The sequence below is a fragment of the Gallus gallus genome, chromosome 10, assembly GCF_016699485.2.
Source record: "Gallus gallus isolate bGalGal1 chromosome 10, bGalGal1.mat.broiler.GRCg7b, whole genome shotgun sequence".
NCBI lineage: Eukaryota > Metazoa > Chordata > Aves > Galliformes > Phasianidae > Gallus > Gallus gallus.
In genome coordinates, this window is record NC_052541.1 from 12,509,977 (window position 1) to 12,525,246 (window position 15,270).

General features: G+C 42.9%; 1 protein-coding gene and 1 long non-coding RNA gene across 5 annotated transcripts in view; one reads left to right on the forward strand and one right to left on the reverse strand.

Annotated features, from left to right (window-relative positions):
• ARNT2 (aryl hydrocarbon receptor nuclear translocator 2) overlaps positions 1–4,686 on the reverse strand; it is a 93,024-nt gene extending 88,338 nt beyond the window's left edge. For all 4 annotated transcript variants that reach the window (XM_015292042.4, XM_015292040.4, XM_025153947.3 and 1 more), the window contains exon 1: positions 4,442–4,686. In XM_015292042.4, the coding sequence (XP_015147528.1) occupies positions 4,442–4,472 (31 nt within the window). In that variant the 5' untranslated portion in view covers positions 4,473–4,686. The remainder of the gene's footprint in view (positions 1–4,441) is intronic.
• On the forward strand, positions 3,008–14,480 carry LOC121113487. The gene is made up of 2 exons (XR_005862847.2): positions 3,008–4,137; positions 6,552–14,480. It is a non-coding gene; the product is annotated as an uncharacterized LOC121113487 (long non-coding RNA).
• Positions 14,481–15,270: the final 790 nt, after the last annotated feature.

Consider the following 15,270-nt stretch of genomic DNA (forward strand, 5'->3'; position numbering starts at 1 on the left):
TCAAATAAACAGGTATAAGAACATCAGATTGATGCCTGAAGACCTTCCAAGAATGTGCTGCCTAAACAGGGCAATGCTTTTCACCTCGTTGACCAAAAGCACACCCTCCATACTAACATATTAATTTAGACACCTGCCTATCAAGATCAATTTGCTTTTTGGTTTAGGTGTTTGCAATAGGAGATGATGAACTGTTCAAATTTTTTTATTTCTTATTTTTAAACTTTGCTTACAATATGCATCCACTTTGGATTAGAATCAGAAGCTAAAAATGTACAAAAGCAGCCTTACACAACTTTCTCTTCCTCGTTAAACAGAATGCTGGATGCACATGGAGTGAGAGAGGAAATGCTTTACACGGGAACAAAAGAAGTACTGTTGGCAAGAACAAACAAGTACCAACTGTTCGTATACTGACCCAACATTCAAGATTTCTGGAATTTCTGAATTTCTGCCTGTTTGGGCCAACAAATCTCTCCTTTTGCACAAACTATCCTAGTGAATGGGTGAGGGCGTCCCTCTGTATTTTCAGATTTCTTTCCCAAATCTCTCTTTGAGTACTTCTGGCCACCCATGGAGACCTTGCTACATGCAGATCTAAATCCCTCTGGGGTCTCAAACTCAAGGCCCCCACTTTCCATTTTCTATTGCAAGTTTTAATAGCACTACACTTTCTTCAGTTAGCACTGAATTAACGCACTCCCATTCTTATTTGTCAGTTACGAAGCAGTAAGTCTAAAAAAATTACCCTCAACTACACGCACATCTGATCTTCACAAGCCATTTAAGCATAATCTCTGCATTCATCTTCATAATGACAGCCCCATTTCTGTCCTCTTAATAACAATAATCACTAACTCAAAGGTGTTATTTGCCTTGATTGTTTTGAAATGGCTGCTTTTTGCCTTCCCTGCTTAATCTCTACAGCAATTTTTCTTACTGGAAAGAAAAAACAGCAAAACCATATGGTATTACAGGCATCAGCACTGCCTGTTTTGTTGTGCTTTTTTATTAAGAGGCACAGGGAAACATTATTCTATTTGAAAAAATATGTGAAACTAACCATAAGCTGCACAGGCAAATTTCAAATAAATAGTCCCTGATAGAAGAGGAATTTTAAAATGAGATGTTTCTTATCTTGTAGATAAGAAGTATCAAGAAATTGCATTTCTTCAGTACAATTTGTTGCTCTGCACACACGGTCCTGAAGGTCAGAATACTACCACAGAACAATTCAATGGGCACCATAATCTCACAGCACAGTTTGAATGAAAGAAAGGCAAACTCCGCTGCAGGAAAGATACGAAAATGAGAGAAGGAAAGGATCAGCAGTTTATGCTGATTTGCATATGCATGATGAGCATGGAGCTTCTGAGATCTTTGTTTTAACATTATCTTCGAAATAAGGCTACTTTTTTGCATCCCAGAAACATTAAAGCCCATTATAATCACCATCAGTAGAACACAGAGGATGCTGTAGAATTGATTTCGGAGTTTATTGCACAGTCTATACAGTGAATGAAGGGCAAAGCAGCTACTACTGTTGCAGTAAAATGCAACAACTTCTCACTCTGTGAGAGTGGATTGTATCCAACTGGAAAGGGAAGTGGGAGAGTGGTTTGTCTCCAACTGTAACTCTCACCTATTCAGTGTTACAGTTGGATATTCTGGGAACGAAAAGGAACTTTTCACCCAAGACCACGTAATAAGGAAAATAAAACATTGCTTTCATTGTGAGCTCGACATTTCCATCCCAAATGGACTAATACAAGAATCACCACATCATCTACTTCACTGCAAGTTAAGCAGAATTTGACCTCAAAGGAACAACAGTTACAGACGAGATTGCATCCCAAAAATACATGTATTTAAAACAGATGTGGCATTAAGTTTCTTTGCTGCAAGCAGTAATTTATGAAATGCTCGTTACACCCCCACAATTTTTTTGTTCTTAAAAACCACTTAATATGCCAATCTTATTTCAGGAGGAAATAAATTAACTCTGATGCTTTGTGCCAATGCAGATGAGCTTCCCACACACCTGTATTGTGTTCTGTTAGTCATCTGAATTATGACAAATGAACAAAGTACTTCCAACCAGATCCTCTTCCTATGGTCAAGCATACAGCAAGAGCTATACAGGAGATCGTTCTTCAGAGCCCCTCACTTCCATCAGTGCAATGTCCCACTGCAGCAACGGATGAGTCCCTTCCCCACAAACACCCATCAGAAGGGGTGGCCATGCCTCCGTCACCACCCTGCTCCTGGCACTGCAATTCCCACAAGCCCTAACAAGGATGGGTTGCAAGTTGCTCCAACTTCCGTGAGTTTTTGCTGCTCAGACCCTTTCTTGCAATAACATCAGGAAAAATGGATCAATCTGCATCTAGCGTGCGAGAGGGGATAACAGCACACAGCAGCATGTGCTTCTGCATCAGGAGATACCACGTGGAAGGACTTTCATGCTCAGAACCACAGAACACACAGCTTTCTGCATCTGATAATCCCCACTCCACTACTTAGAATATGACTAATGCCACACGTATTTGTATTGTGGTAGCTGTAGGTTAATGTCCTGCCTAAATTACCAAATGTTATTAGAACCCCAGACAATTGCTTAATAAAAATTTAATCATATTGTAATTTCTAATCATCATTAAAGATGCTTAACAAGTTAATCTCTCTATTGTGCTCCCCTAACATCGTGGATCAGGAAGTCAGCTGGCATAAGGCAGCGCAGCTTCACCAATACTAATAGGGCTGCTTTCATCTGAGTCCAGCTGAGGATCTGGCCCAGGAAGAAAACTGCAGTCTTCAAATCCTCTCAGCAAAGCTTTTGATTCTGCTTCTCTGTACTGCCTCACAGCTAGTCCAGAATAAAAAAAAAAGAGACTACTACCACATTAAAAAATATAGCATTAATCAAGATACGTCATGCAGCTCTGTCTTCTGCCATTCGTGGTGGAGCAAACACTGAAGGTCTGCAGTTCTCACAGCTCAAAATCTCTTCATTTTGACTTTGCCCATGCACAGCTACGTTTGTCTGACAGCAACACTCACACGTGGGAGGATCACTAACAGCTAATGAGTTGTCTTTCAGCTCAGCTGTGCTCTGACTGCCTAGCTGAGGAGCGACAAGATGCACTGTGACCTCAGCCTTACAGAAGCACGCATTAGTTCACCTCAGGAAACCAGCTCGTTCCCTCATCCTTCCTGTGGACCAGCAATCTGTGCTGAAGACTCTGAGGACCTCGATACGTACAGCCAACACACTAGGTGCTCCTATTTCCCATAACCTCTCCCTAAATTCACAACGTGAGCATTCTCTGGGTCACAGAGGAACAACCGCAAAGCCATGCTTGGAGGTTGCTCTTCCTCAGGTGCACCTATACCCCTTATACAACCACAGCTTGGGTGGCTGCAGCTGCAGGTGGGCAGGAGCAGGGCAAAGAGGCTGGTGCCAAAGAGCTGCAGGATTTGCTAAACCCAGAGGTTTGAGCACAGACCTCCACGTGGCTGGAGCTGTTCCTGTGCACAGCTTATGAGGAGCAGATAAGAAGAAACAAACCAAGCTTCAGCTGCTCCAAACCACTTGCTGACTGGTGCCACGTGTGCGCACGGTGGAATTCTGTTATCCTGCACAACATGGTAGCCCGGAAGCTAACTAAAACTCATTTAATAACCCATCATTAAATACTGATTTTCATTTAATACATAGAATTCAAAATGAAAACTGAATCCGACTGGGATTGCTCCGGCTTTCTTCACTGCCGCTGGCTGAAATACACCATCTGTGTGTGACACAGTGCTCAGGTTTGGGGTGAAAGCTAAAAGGACAACATTTCGGTGTTAGGTGGCGTTCACTCATGCCCACCATTTGCAATCAGAACTGAAACTGACGAGGAAATACAATGAAATTAAGACATAACACTGGACCCGATCCTGATGAAAGTGCTCACTGGTACTGAGCTCAGTGCAAGCTCTGCTGTCCCACTGTGCTTAATGCTGGACACCAGGCAACCCAACGCTGAGCTGCTCAAAGTGCATTGCTGCAATATCCACTACAGCACTCCACACAGACCCACCGCCACCTCAGGGGACGCCTTCCCCAGCAAAGAACTCAAAGAGAAAACTGCAGTAAGTCCCTTCTCTTCATAAGTTATTAACAAACAAGCAAATCCAACGCCGTTATTGCACCTTTTAGCAAACGCAGCGACAACCACCTGCACCGCCGGGTGCCGGCACTCGGCTCCCCGTGCCCGTAGCCCAGGATGGGGCCGACGCTCAGGAGCGACCCCCCGCGCCGCTCAGCCCCTCCTGCCCGCAGGGGCAGCGCTGCCGCCCTCCGCGTCGCGTCCCCAGGGCGCTGCGTGCCTCAGGCGGGCGGGGCCGCGCCGTGCGGCCGGGACACATGGGGCGAGCCGGCAGCAGCGCTACTCACCGGGAGGGTTTACCGCCGCCGGCGTTGCCATCTTGTCTCTGAGCGGAATTAAGGCAAACGCAAAGGGGAGGAGGGATGCTCTGAGCGGCGCGGGGGAGGCGGGGGTGGCAGCCGGCGCCTGGGCGGGCGAGGCGGGAGGCGCGGAGGCTGCCGGGCTGCTCCCGCCCCGGGGCCCGGCGGCGGCGGCGGCGTTCCCCGCTCGGTGCGGGGCGGCCCAAGATGTCCGATGGCCCCGCGCCGCCTCTGCTCATGCGCCGCGCGCAGTGAGCATGTGCCAGGCGGCCGCACATGTGCGCTGGGCCCGCACCCGCCGGAGCCCGAGCGGGACCCCCGGCCGCTGCTCGGCCGAAGCCCGGTGTGAGGGCGCCGGGCTCCGCTCCTGGAGCTGCCGGCCCCCTCGGGGTTCGAACCCGCGGCCCCGGCGCGGTCCTGGCAGGGCGCGGCTCTTGAAGGAGAGCTCTCGAGCCGAGGCCCGCGGCCGTAGCTTCCCGCTCCTTCGGCGCGCGGGGGTTTCCTGCGCTGAACGCGCTCGCAGTAGAGCGGCACGGGGTTCGGCTGGGCGTGCAGAACCCTCTACAGCTTTCTGAGGGAAAAGCTGAGGTCTGGTGGTGTCTTCAAGTCAAAAATACCCTGCCCATGTCTGGAGGCAGAAGATGCGATGCTTCCAGTGGGTCATGCTACACGGAGACATCTTTGTCTATTACTAATAATACCGATTTCCTTGTGTTTCTCGTTGAAATGTAGTAACTGAATCATAGAATATCCCGAGTTGGAAGGGACCCATAAGGATTCGTTGAGTCCAACCTCTGGCTTCACGTGCGGCCACCCAAAAATCAGACCCAATGTCTGAGAGATGTTGATCTGGAAGCTCAGGGCTGCCCAGCACCTCGGGGAGTCTGCTCCATGACCACCGCCCGCTGGTGAAGAACCTTCTCTCCTGATATCCAACCTGACTTCCCAGTCCTTGGGGCTCTTGAATAGAAAAAAGAATCAAGGAACTCAGACAGGCGACCACACTCCTCCCAAACATGCATACAAATCACAGCTGTGTCACATCGTCCCCCTGTTCATTTCAGGGGAGTTGGACCAGATGACCTTTAAGGTTCCCTTCCAACTCAAACGATTCTATAATTAACAAGCTGCACGATTTGGTAGAAGCAACCCATGTGACAACTGAGCAGTCACATGTAATATACATGCAATACTAAAAAGGCAAACCTGTACTGCAATGGCTCTTGGCTCTTTCGTGCCCTTGGAGCACTGTGAGGTTTGTTAATTGTTAAGCAGCTCCGCTTGGCTGTGCTCGGTGGCCCCAAGCAGTCCTGCAGAAGTTAATGGAATCACTCAAGGCAAAAAAAAAAAAAATGGCACATCACTCCCATGCTTTGATCAATAAGTAACCTGGAACAGTTCAGCCGTTAGGATGTAAATTTGCAGGAAGGTGGAGAAAGTATGGAAACTGTGTTTACTCCTTTCTTGTAGATTAATTTTATCAGGATAGCATTAAAATGCTCCTGCTTATCTAGAAAGTTCACTTCATCTTTGATTTATTTATTTTTGCCTGTGAGATGCTGAGCTGATTTCTAACACCTTGCTGCTTCAGTGCCTCCTCGGGCTGTTGAGTTTGGGATGTTCTACTGGCATTCTTAATTCCTACGTTTTCAGGCATTCGTGCTGATAACACAAGACCGTGTTGGTATCAGCAGTTCTGTAAATACAACTTGCTGTCATTCACACAGGACTCTGTTACTGTCATTTTAGAGAACCCTGGTCACAGTATTTCTAGATTCCAAGTAGCTTACCCCAGGAAACAGGGCAGAGCTCAGTTCCTTTGGGTTATCTATGAAGACCCGTGCTCAAATTATGCAGGTAGTACTGATCATGAAAGCCCTGCCATGAGCCTCTGTGACATCAGTTTAAATGCATGCCTAAATGTTCAACAACCAAACCCCTAACGCAGTAGCTCTGGTAAAACACCATTTATAAAACACACAGTGCATTGGGCACTTCTGAAGTGTCCCGTGAAGCAATTTACAAATATTCATGAGTTAAACCTTACCACTCTCTTAACAGAGTAACATTAACGTTTTCTATTTCATTTCTATTTTAGGGATGAGAAAGCCACCCCAGAAGAAACAAACGTAGAGAGATCTGACAGAGTGCTGTCATAGCTTTCAACGCACGTATCAAATAAGCCAAACAACCACCGAATTTAAACCAAAGCTATTCAACTGTGCATGCCGTCCCCTTGCATGCTGTCCCACGAGACTTTAGATTAGCCCAGAAAGAGCACGTTGCAGCCAGTATATCTGATTTTTTGCTCCACCTAAATAAGACCTTAGGGCTTATAATGGAACGTGTTCTGTCAAATTTAGTGCAATTCAGACATAATTATGCAAAATAAGGCTCTTTCTTCTTTTCCTTTGGGTTTGGTGTGAGCTTTGTTACTCTGTTCAGTTTCACATGCAATTCTTTGTTCACTTAGATTGAGAAATGAGATTGATTCTCCCTCCTCCCTACCTTCTCTATCTTAATAGGTAGTTTTAGCAGAGTCTTTTAGAAACAATCCATAAATGAATTGAACTGTCCTCTACTTATCTGGAATGAACAATTTCCTTGCTGTGCCCTTCTGAGCCTTTCCATATCTGTGCTGAGATCTGTAACAGTGGTAACTGGTGAAAGAAATCATCACTGCCATTAAAGGATGTTCTAGTAATGGTGGAAATGCATGGTGTGTGTTTCCTTTCGCTGTGACACGAAGAACAGGTAGGCAGTGCAGCATGAAAGAAACCAGGTACCGTTTCATTTCTACAAGATCATTCCCAGTTCTGCTGTCTGAAGCATAATTCCTAGGGGATGGGGTTCCTCACAGCAAAAGCAAGGACAGCACTGACCTATACCCTTACACTCACTGAGAGATTAAACAACACATCAGCAGTACCAAGTGAAAATATATACATATCGCAATATGAGAGAGATTTACTCTTCGTGAGGCACAACAGGGTGCTTCATTCACCGTATTAATATAATTACACACAAATGTTGACAGGATGTGTAGCAACAGGAAAGTGAATGAATTAGGAAAAGCGATTTTTATCTCAATCTTGTTATTGTGTACCAGAGAAAGAGTCTGGTTGGTGTCTTTGTAATGATCGTTTCCAATTTAGAGGCCTATTATCACTGATACCAGTGCTCAGCATAGATGTGTCTTGTGCATCTTGGCACTAGAACTACAAATAGATCAGTTAAGCACTGCAGCACACTATAATTGTTTCTCATTAACACATTTCCTTTGAAGTTTCAGCGCTGATCGGCAAGTTGGGAAACGAATTTGTATCTCCCCATGTGTTTTCAGCCCATGCCAGGCAATAATAACGTCTAAAAGGTTTTTATTTCTTTTATATGGTGGAAAGCCGTGTTGTGTTGGCTATCTAAAGTATTACTTCTTATGAAGAAATGAGTGTTTCCAAGCTGGTTTGTTCACCCCGAATCAATAAAGTCCATGCCCATGACCTTTTATATGTATGTGAATGAAAGCAATGAAGCTTTTATATGTATATAAAAGGTCGTTCAGGTATTTTTCCAATCTATGGCAATTCCACTTTGAAAGAGCTGAACACCGAGGTCTGAAACAGTGAAAATTCAGCTCCTCAGCAGAATTTACTTTTCTGGGGAGATAAAGAAAGTAGGTAAAGTTTCAAATATTTTGATCTGGTATAATCAGAACCGGGGACACATTAATAACGTCTCATACTGTAAAAAGACCTCCCAGCTACATCCTTTGGTTTGCATTGCCACTGTAATTGCATTTAATATATTGCACTCAATTTATCCAAAAGTCTTGGGTAGTTGGGAACAATATGTGTATATTAAGCAACCCCATCCACCCAACTGCTGGCAACTGGAATATTAAGTGGCCTTTTTAATTTTGTTCTGTCATGTGTGGATGACCGCGCTTGCCTAAATAAGCTATAGAGAAAATCATGAAGTGTTAAAAATGAACAATCACCTGAAGGCCTTCAAAGCATTTGTTAAGGAAATTACAGCCTTGTTCTTTAAACTGTCCCATATCATTTAAGAGGAAATTGTATCGTTCCTATAAAGTACAATAAAATACCTTGATAAGAATGTGGAAGTTCCATTAATCTCTGTTCAGTCCTGCAGGTATAGAAATGCAATTTCTATGATGTTCTCTACAGTTATTGCTGTTAAATTCTACAGTGCTTTTCCTGTAGAGAAAATGACATTGAGTATTGGAGAAACCCCGTTGGAGATGAAATGTCAGTGGCAGAACTCCCCACACCTCAGAAAAGTAACTGAAATCAGACAAATGTTCCCGTGCTGATTACTTTCATACCTTCAGCTCTATCATTCTATATAGTCCCAGTTTGCGTGCATTTAAGCACATACAATGAATATTTGAACAATAAAACTCGATTATCGGGTCAAAAAGAGGAGTCACATGCAAAAACATTAACAAATGATTTGTTCTCTGTACAAAGTTTACTAATTCAATTTGATTTTTCTAACGTTAAATAACATGCCTAGCATTAACATCCCTTACTGACAGGGGCAAAGCCATCCTTAAAACCGTGGAGGCTGCTGGTGGTTCCTTTGGGCAGAACTGACCACATAGCATACAGGAAGAAAATGTTTATGGTGCATACGTAATTACATCTCTGAAATGATTCTCTTAAGCAACTGGGCAAAAACCAAAAAGCTATAAACAACAGTGTTCTGCTTACCAAAGTGCCAGGGTATGAAGAAGAACGCAGATCCCCAAAATACCACTGAGACCCGAGTCAGCAAAATGGCACGAGGAAGTGAAGCCTTTCTCCTCAAAAGGACGCGTTTCACCTTGAAATACAGGCAAAGCTAAGCCACTTGAAGGGATTCTCTTTTTCTGATCTACTGTCATCAGGACGCTGATTTAAAGCACGAGGTGAGACCTTTTGGAGTCACAGAAGCGGAGTCTCAAGTCACTGAGTGCTCCTCAACTTCTTATATTCCTTCCCATCTTCAGAAGTAAGGGCTGGAGCTAAATCCTGCAGGAACAAATCTGCACAGCAGGAGGAAGGCTTTCATTGGGAGCTGAACTCGATGTAGGAGCTGGACTGTATGACAGCGAGGTCCCTTCCAACCTGAGTTATTCCCTGACTCTATGATTTACAATTCTGCCTCTGCGTGACATCCCTCAGTTCACAGTTCTGCAATATTAGCTGGATTTTAAGATTACATCAGTTCGTTTAGTAAAAATGATCAGTCATCTGCATGGAAGAAAGGGCCTTTTTCATATTCACTACTCAGGTTAGCACTAAACTTCTAGTTTCCTGGATTCCTGCTACCCCATCTTCTCCTTAACAAAGTCAATGATTGCAGTAAAATGTAAAGATTCAAGTAATGTCACCTCCACACACTGTGTCAGAAGTATTTCATTTCTCAGTGCAGCTTTTCAAGGTTTCCAGCACTATTTCTAGGATCGATCCTCCTGTAATCTGCAGAAGATTGATGTGTTCTGACAGAACAATAAAACTAACAGTGGGCCCAGAATGAGTTCAAATTTATGGCAATGGGTTTTGAAAAGTATACTTTAAAAACACAGCATGTTGGAAAAATACTGCTGCCAACGTAATGGAGGCGTAGGCCTGGTTGGAAATGAGAATTTATGAAGAGTCTTTTGGTAAGTTTTATAAACTGAATTTTAGTCCCTTTGCAGTTTTCTGTTGCTCATCAGAGAGATTTGCTGAGGATCATTAGCTGCAAAAAGACCGAAATAGCAGAAAGGTTCTCACAATTAATTTCAATGAAGGAGCCCGAGTCCCACGAGACGTAGGTGGCACTGTGTCATAAATGAAATAAGAAATTAGAAGGAATCTGAAGCGTGCTGCACTATTTTGGTTGAGTGTAGAACAGCTGAAAAAAAACCACAACAAACAGGTAAGGAAGTGGCTGCCTGGTATTTGCTTTCTATTCCTATGTGCTCATTCTCAGCTTTCTGCAGCCCCTCTTTCTTCAGCTATGCAAGATAACAGTTTCCAAGAACCATAAAAGAGAACAGAGACACGAGTTTAATTGTGTTATAAATTGAATTATGATTTATGACAGGATTTGCATTTCATGAGCAAGACGTTATGCAAATTCTTAGCAGATCCATTCATTTAAACGCTTACACAAAACATTTTTGGTAGCTTCCAACTTGATTTTATTTCTGAAATAGAGCAAATAGGTGTACCTGTGTCTCAAAGACATGCTTAATTATGTTCAAAATGTAATCCCTGAATTATGGAATACAACGTAATTCATTTCTACACTAGCAAAAGCGTGCTTTAGAAGTGATGAAGCATCCCTTACCATATGCTTTATGGTTCTTGCATTTGCATTTACAAAGAAGGAACAACCATCTTGAATATTTTAATAGCTATATATATATAGCGGTAGATAATTTTTCTTTCTTATCCATCCTTCCAGATCACCTCAAGTACAATCTAATTCTTTATCTGTTAACATGTAAAAATAAAGGTGCGTTAGAATGCTTACACTGCAAAAACTTGCCAGCATATACGATCTAATCAGCCCAAAGATCCACCCGCCCAAGCATTTTCATTCTAACAACGTCCACTATCTCTGCAATGGTTGAGAAGACAAGGCAAAGACAAGGCAAATAGTTACGCTTCCCTCTGTTGCACTCTTACATCTTCCAGCAAACTGCATCTAAGGGGATTCCTGAACTAGGAGGTTTCATCTGCATAATTAAAACCCCTCTTAACATTAGCCCTATGTTCTGAGTTAATTGTGAAATGTCACATCAGCTAATTTCCATCCACCTGGGTTGTGTCTGCATTGATCACCTGGAACAGGAGGCTCAGCATCAGGATTTTAAACAGCAGAATGAGAGAGCTGGCACACAGAATGCTGCTTCAGAGCTGCATCTTTTGGTGCAAGAGGTAACGATACAATGCAAATAGGATGGAAATGCTTACTGAGATACAAGCCTATGCAAGCAAATGCATTCTGTGAGTTTGGAAGTGGAAATAAAAACCTCTTGTCATGCGTGTATGTTTAAGAAGCATGATAAAAAAAATGTTTGCTCTTTCACAATTCTATCCCCACACTGCAGAGAACAAAGCCACGAGGGCTCAGATACTACTGGGACTTTTCCTTTCCTATTGGACATTTCTCCCTAAATGTACATGAAATTCACTCCAGCATGCTCACGTCGAGCTTGGTAAGGAAATGCCCTTTAAGTTTTGTCAGTGGGATGTAAGTAAATCGCTGTTTTGCATACTGCCTCTTTCATGATGTGCTTTATCCTGTCCATAGGTGTGAAGGAGGATAGACAAAGACAGAGAGATCGGAATAGGGATGGAGGACTGGTGACTGATTCTTCAGATCCTGAGCTATCATTTCACAATCTGATGTTTCCAGGTTTTGTCGGGGTTTGCCATTCTAGGAACACTGTGCTTCACCTCAAAGTTACGATCCATCGGTTAAGAGTACTGAATGGTGACTGAAAGCAAAATCAGAGGAGAGGATTTTCCAGAAGTGCCCTCAGTGCATTAGAGCTATAGAGGACTGCAGAGATAATGGCAATTTCCAGACCCAAGTGGGGCAGGTATTAAGGTTGTGCAGCTGTGTCTGCCTGGACAGAACAACACATATTCTCCCATGCTGCAATGACATCACCAGCATCTCTGGCAGTGACTGTGCGTGATGGACACAGACCAGAGCAAGTGCAGGAGGGGGCTGCGTGCAATGTGGTTAGCCAGAATCTAAGTAATAATAGAGGATCAGAGGGAAGTACTGCTCCCAGTGCTTCCTGGAATAGTGCTTAACAGCTGATTCTTTTCTAAATTTGCCTTTAATCATACTCAGCATCAGGCTAGTGTCTCCTCTGCTATCCTTATTACCTGGAACAGATGTTGAAGAGAGAATGGACAGACTTCCTAATTGTGACCCAGCTGCCTGGAAGCTGCTAAACGTTGGTAGAGGCACGTGAATAGATTCTCATCTTGAATAGTAAAGCTGGGTAGTGAGAAATGTGCACACAGTTTTGATGTTGACCAATGCCAAAATGAGAACTGGATAAGAGCTGAATCCCCCTGCTTACCCTCAGCTGCCTCTCTGAATTTAGGGCAAACCAGGTCTTCGAGAGTCATAGAATGGCCTGGATTTGAAAGGACCTCAAAGGTCATCTATTTTCAACCCCCCTGCCACGGGCAGGGTCGCCAACCACTCATACTGGAATGAAAGGTAGTCATTAAAAATATGGCATACTCAGCATTTAACCAGTGAAGAACACCATCTTCTCATTCCTACGAACACATCCTTTGGCATGTGTTTGGGTATTTGATGTACCAGTCACTGCCCTACTACAGGGCCACAGGTGACAGAACAGTGGGAACGTGCCCTGAAGACCAGTTATCTACAGAACACATCTTTTCTTGCAATATTTTCCATGTGGAAAACATATTGACACAATATTTTCATACTATTGTATCTAACGTCAAGTGCTGTTCTCAGACATTATTTGAATTAAAGAAAAAAAGGTGAACTTCTATTAATACCATAAGAAATCAGATTAGTTCTACTGCTAAAATACTTGCTGAAGAAGCCAGATCCTTCCATCTTCTCCTGCTCAAAGCAATAGCAAAATAGACATAGGCTGTGTGATGACCATCTTGTGGGTGACAGCATTGAGGGTCATGTTGAATTACTAATTATCCAACAGTCACTTGGAAGCACACAGCCACATGCAAAGCCCACTCCACCAGGTTGTGTTGCAACAAAAGAACGGCAATGGGGAAGAAAAGATATTTCTTAATCACAATTCATTTCTCACTCACGATTTATTTTCTGGAGTAAATTTACCCCACAGTTGTAAGTATAGTTTAATTCCAATTTATTTATGTATTTATTTATTACATGTATTTATCATGTTTTTGGATGCAAACCCTGCACAGCTAAATGGGGGTTTACTTAACCTCAATTAAGTAGCGTGATTCAATGTTTTCAAATTCTTAAGTGTGATCCTGCAGGGCATGTCTTGGGATTAGAACAGAGGAGAGGAACTCACTGGTAGTTGCTCATTTATTCCTGTCCTCACTGCCAGGCAGAAGAAACAATGCTCAGGAAGTCCAAGACTTTTCCTCACCGTTGGATCACATGGGGTTGGAGCTTCACTCCCCAGTCATCTGACATCAATTGCAAAGCTCCTTAGCACCATCTTTTTGCTCAGAAGAGCACAGGAACATTTTCCAGGCAGTTGGGTGTTCTGTTAATACTTCAGACTTTCACAGTCTAGAATAAACAAACCCTAAGTTTCTAGTCTGTCAGGATTTGTCAGAGACCTCTTGCTAGTGAAGTGGGCCAACAGGGTCACCTACAGCTGATCACGTGCTCAGAGCCCCATCCAGCTAATAATGTTGGATTGTTGACAGCATTAACATTTTTAATTAGTACCACTAGCTTTCAGAATGCACAATTCAATTGCCATTACTTTCAACAGGTCTACCTAGCTGTTCAGCCCATCCTGTGCTCCTAAGTGCTTCCAAACTGTAACAGCAACAAAAAACACAGACATACATAAGAAAACAGCCAAATGGCCTGCAGAAGTTCTCAATAGAAAAATCCACAGGGCAATGAAATACTAAGGTTGTGGCTACAGTATTAAAAGAAAAAAAGAAATACAAAGCCAGTATATTTATCATTCACCTACATGCTGCAAGAGTCTCTATTTGTAATATATTTAAGCTGCTATATAATTTCCTTCTCACCAGAACAGATTGTGAGATAATATCTAAACTCTTCTGCAGAATTTACATTCTGTATTGCTGCAGAGCAATAAGAGCTCTATGACACAACACACGGCTTGTCATGTTTCGGTCTGGAGAGCAATCTTGAAATCATTAGTCAGTTTGCCAGCATAAGGAACATAACAGAATCTGTGAGATGCATATGCTAACAACTTTAACTCTTATGACCAAGCTGTTTTTGATAACAGTTTGTGAATATCTTTTAAGTAAATTGGAACTATTAATCTTTCTCTGAGTTTGTATGGGATTTTTTTTCCCCCCACGTCAATCATTTCTTTGCAGATTTTGATATTTTCTGTTTTAAACATATGTGCTATGATTCAAATAATGGAGTAGATAGGGATCATTAAAATAATATTTATTGTCTTAAACTGTTATTGTTGAGTTAAAGCATATATGGTCCGTTCAATGTGTTTTCCTTAAACAGAAATAAATGACTTCATTTTCCTAGCAAAATCCCATCTGTTCTTCAGAAAGTTTTGCTCTAAAGCTGCCTGTGCTGTCTACTTGGTTCTCACAATGCCTTTTATTGTCATCATATCCAAGAGGTTAATTTAGCCTACGTAACAAGACTGGCACGTGACATGCTGCAGGAGGTGCACCCCATCAGTAAAGCACAGTGCCACATCAGAAACAGTGCGTCTGAATGCGTGCATCACAGCCCTGCTTTGCTCCAATTAAAACATAGATGTAATTGTTTGAAGGTTATTTAAATTAGGTTTATTAAGCTGTACGCCACATTTTGGAGTGTAATTAATGCGTGGCTAAGTCCGCTGTTTCCTTTAATGTCACAGAGGATTTATTTGACTGTCCTTTAATATTTTAACGGAAGGTGCAAAGAGTGAGACGGGGTGATTTTGTTATAAATTAAATACGAAACAGAACTCAGCGAATCGACCCTTTTCTGGCAAGAATAATTTATTCTGCATGTTATGTTCATTTTGCACATAACTTACATTCAAGATCCTACTCCCTAACATCAAGGATTTATACACAATTCACCTGATTCATGGGCAA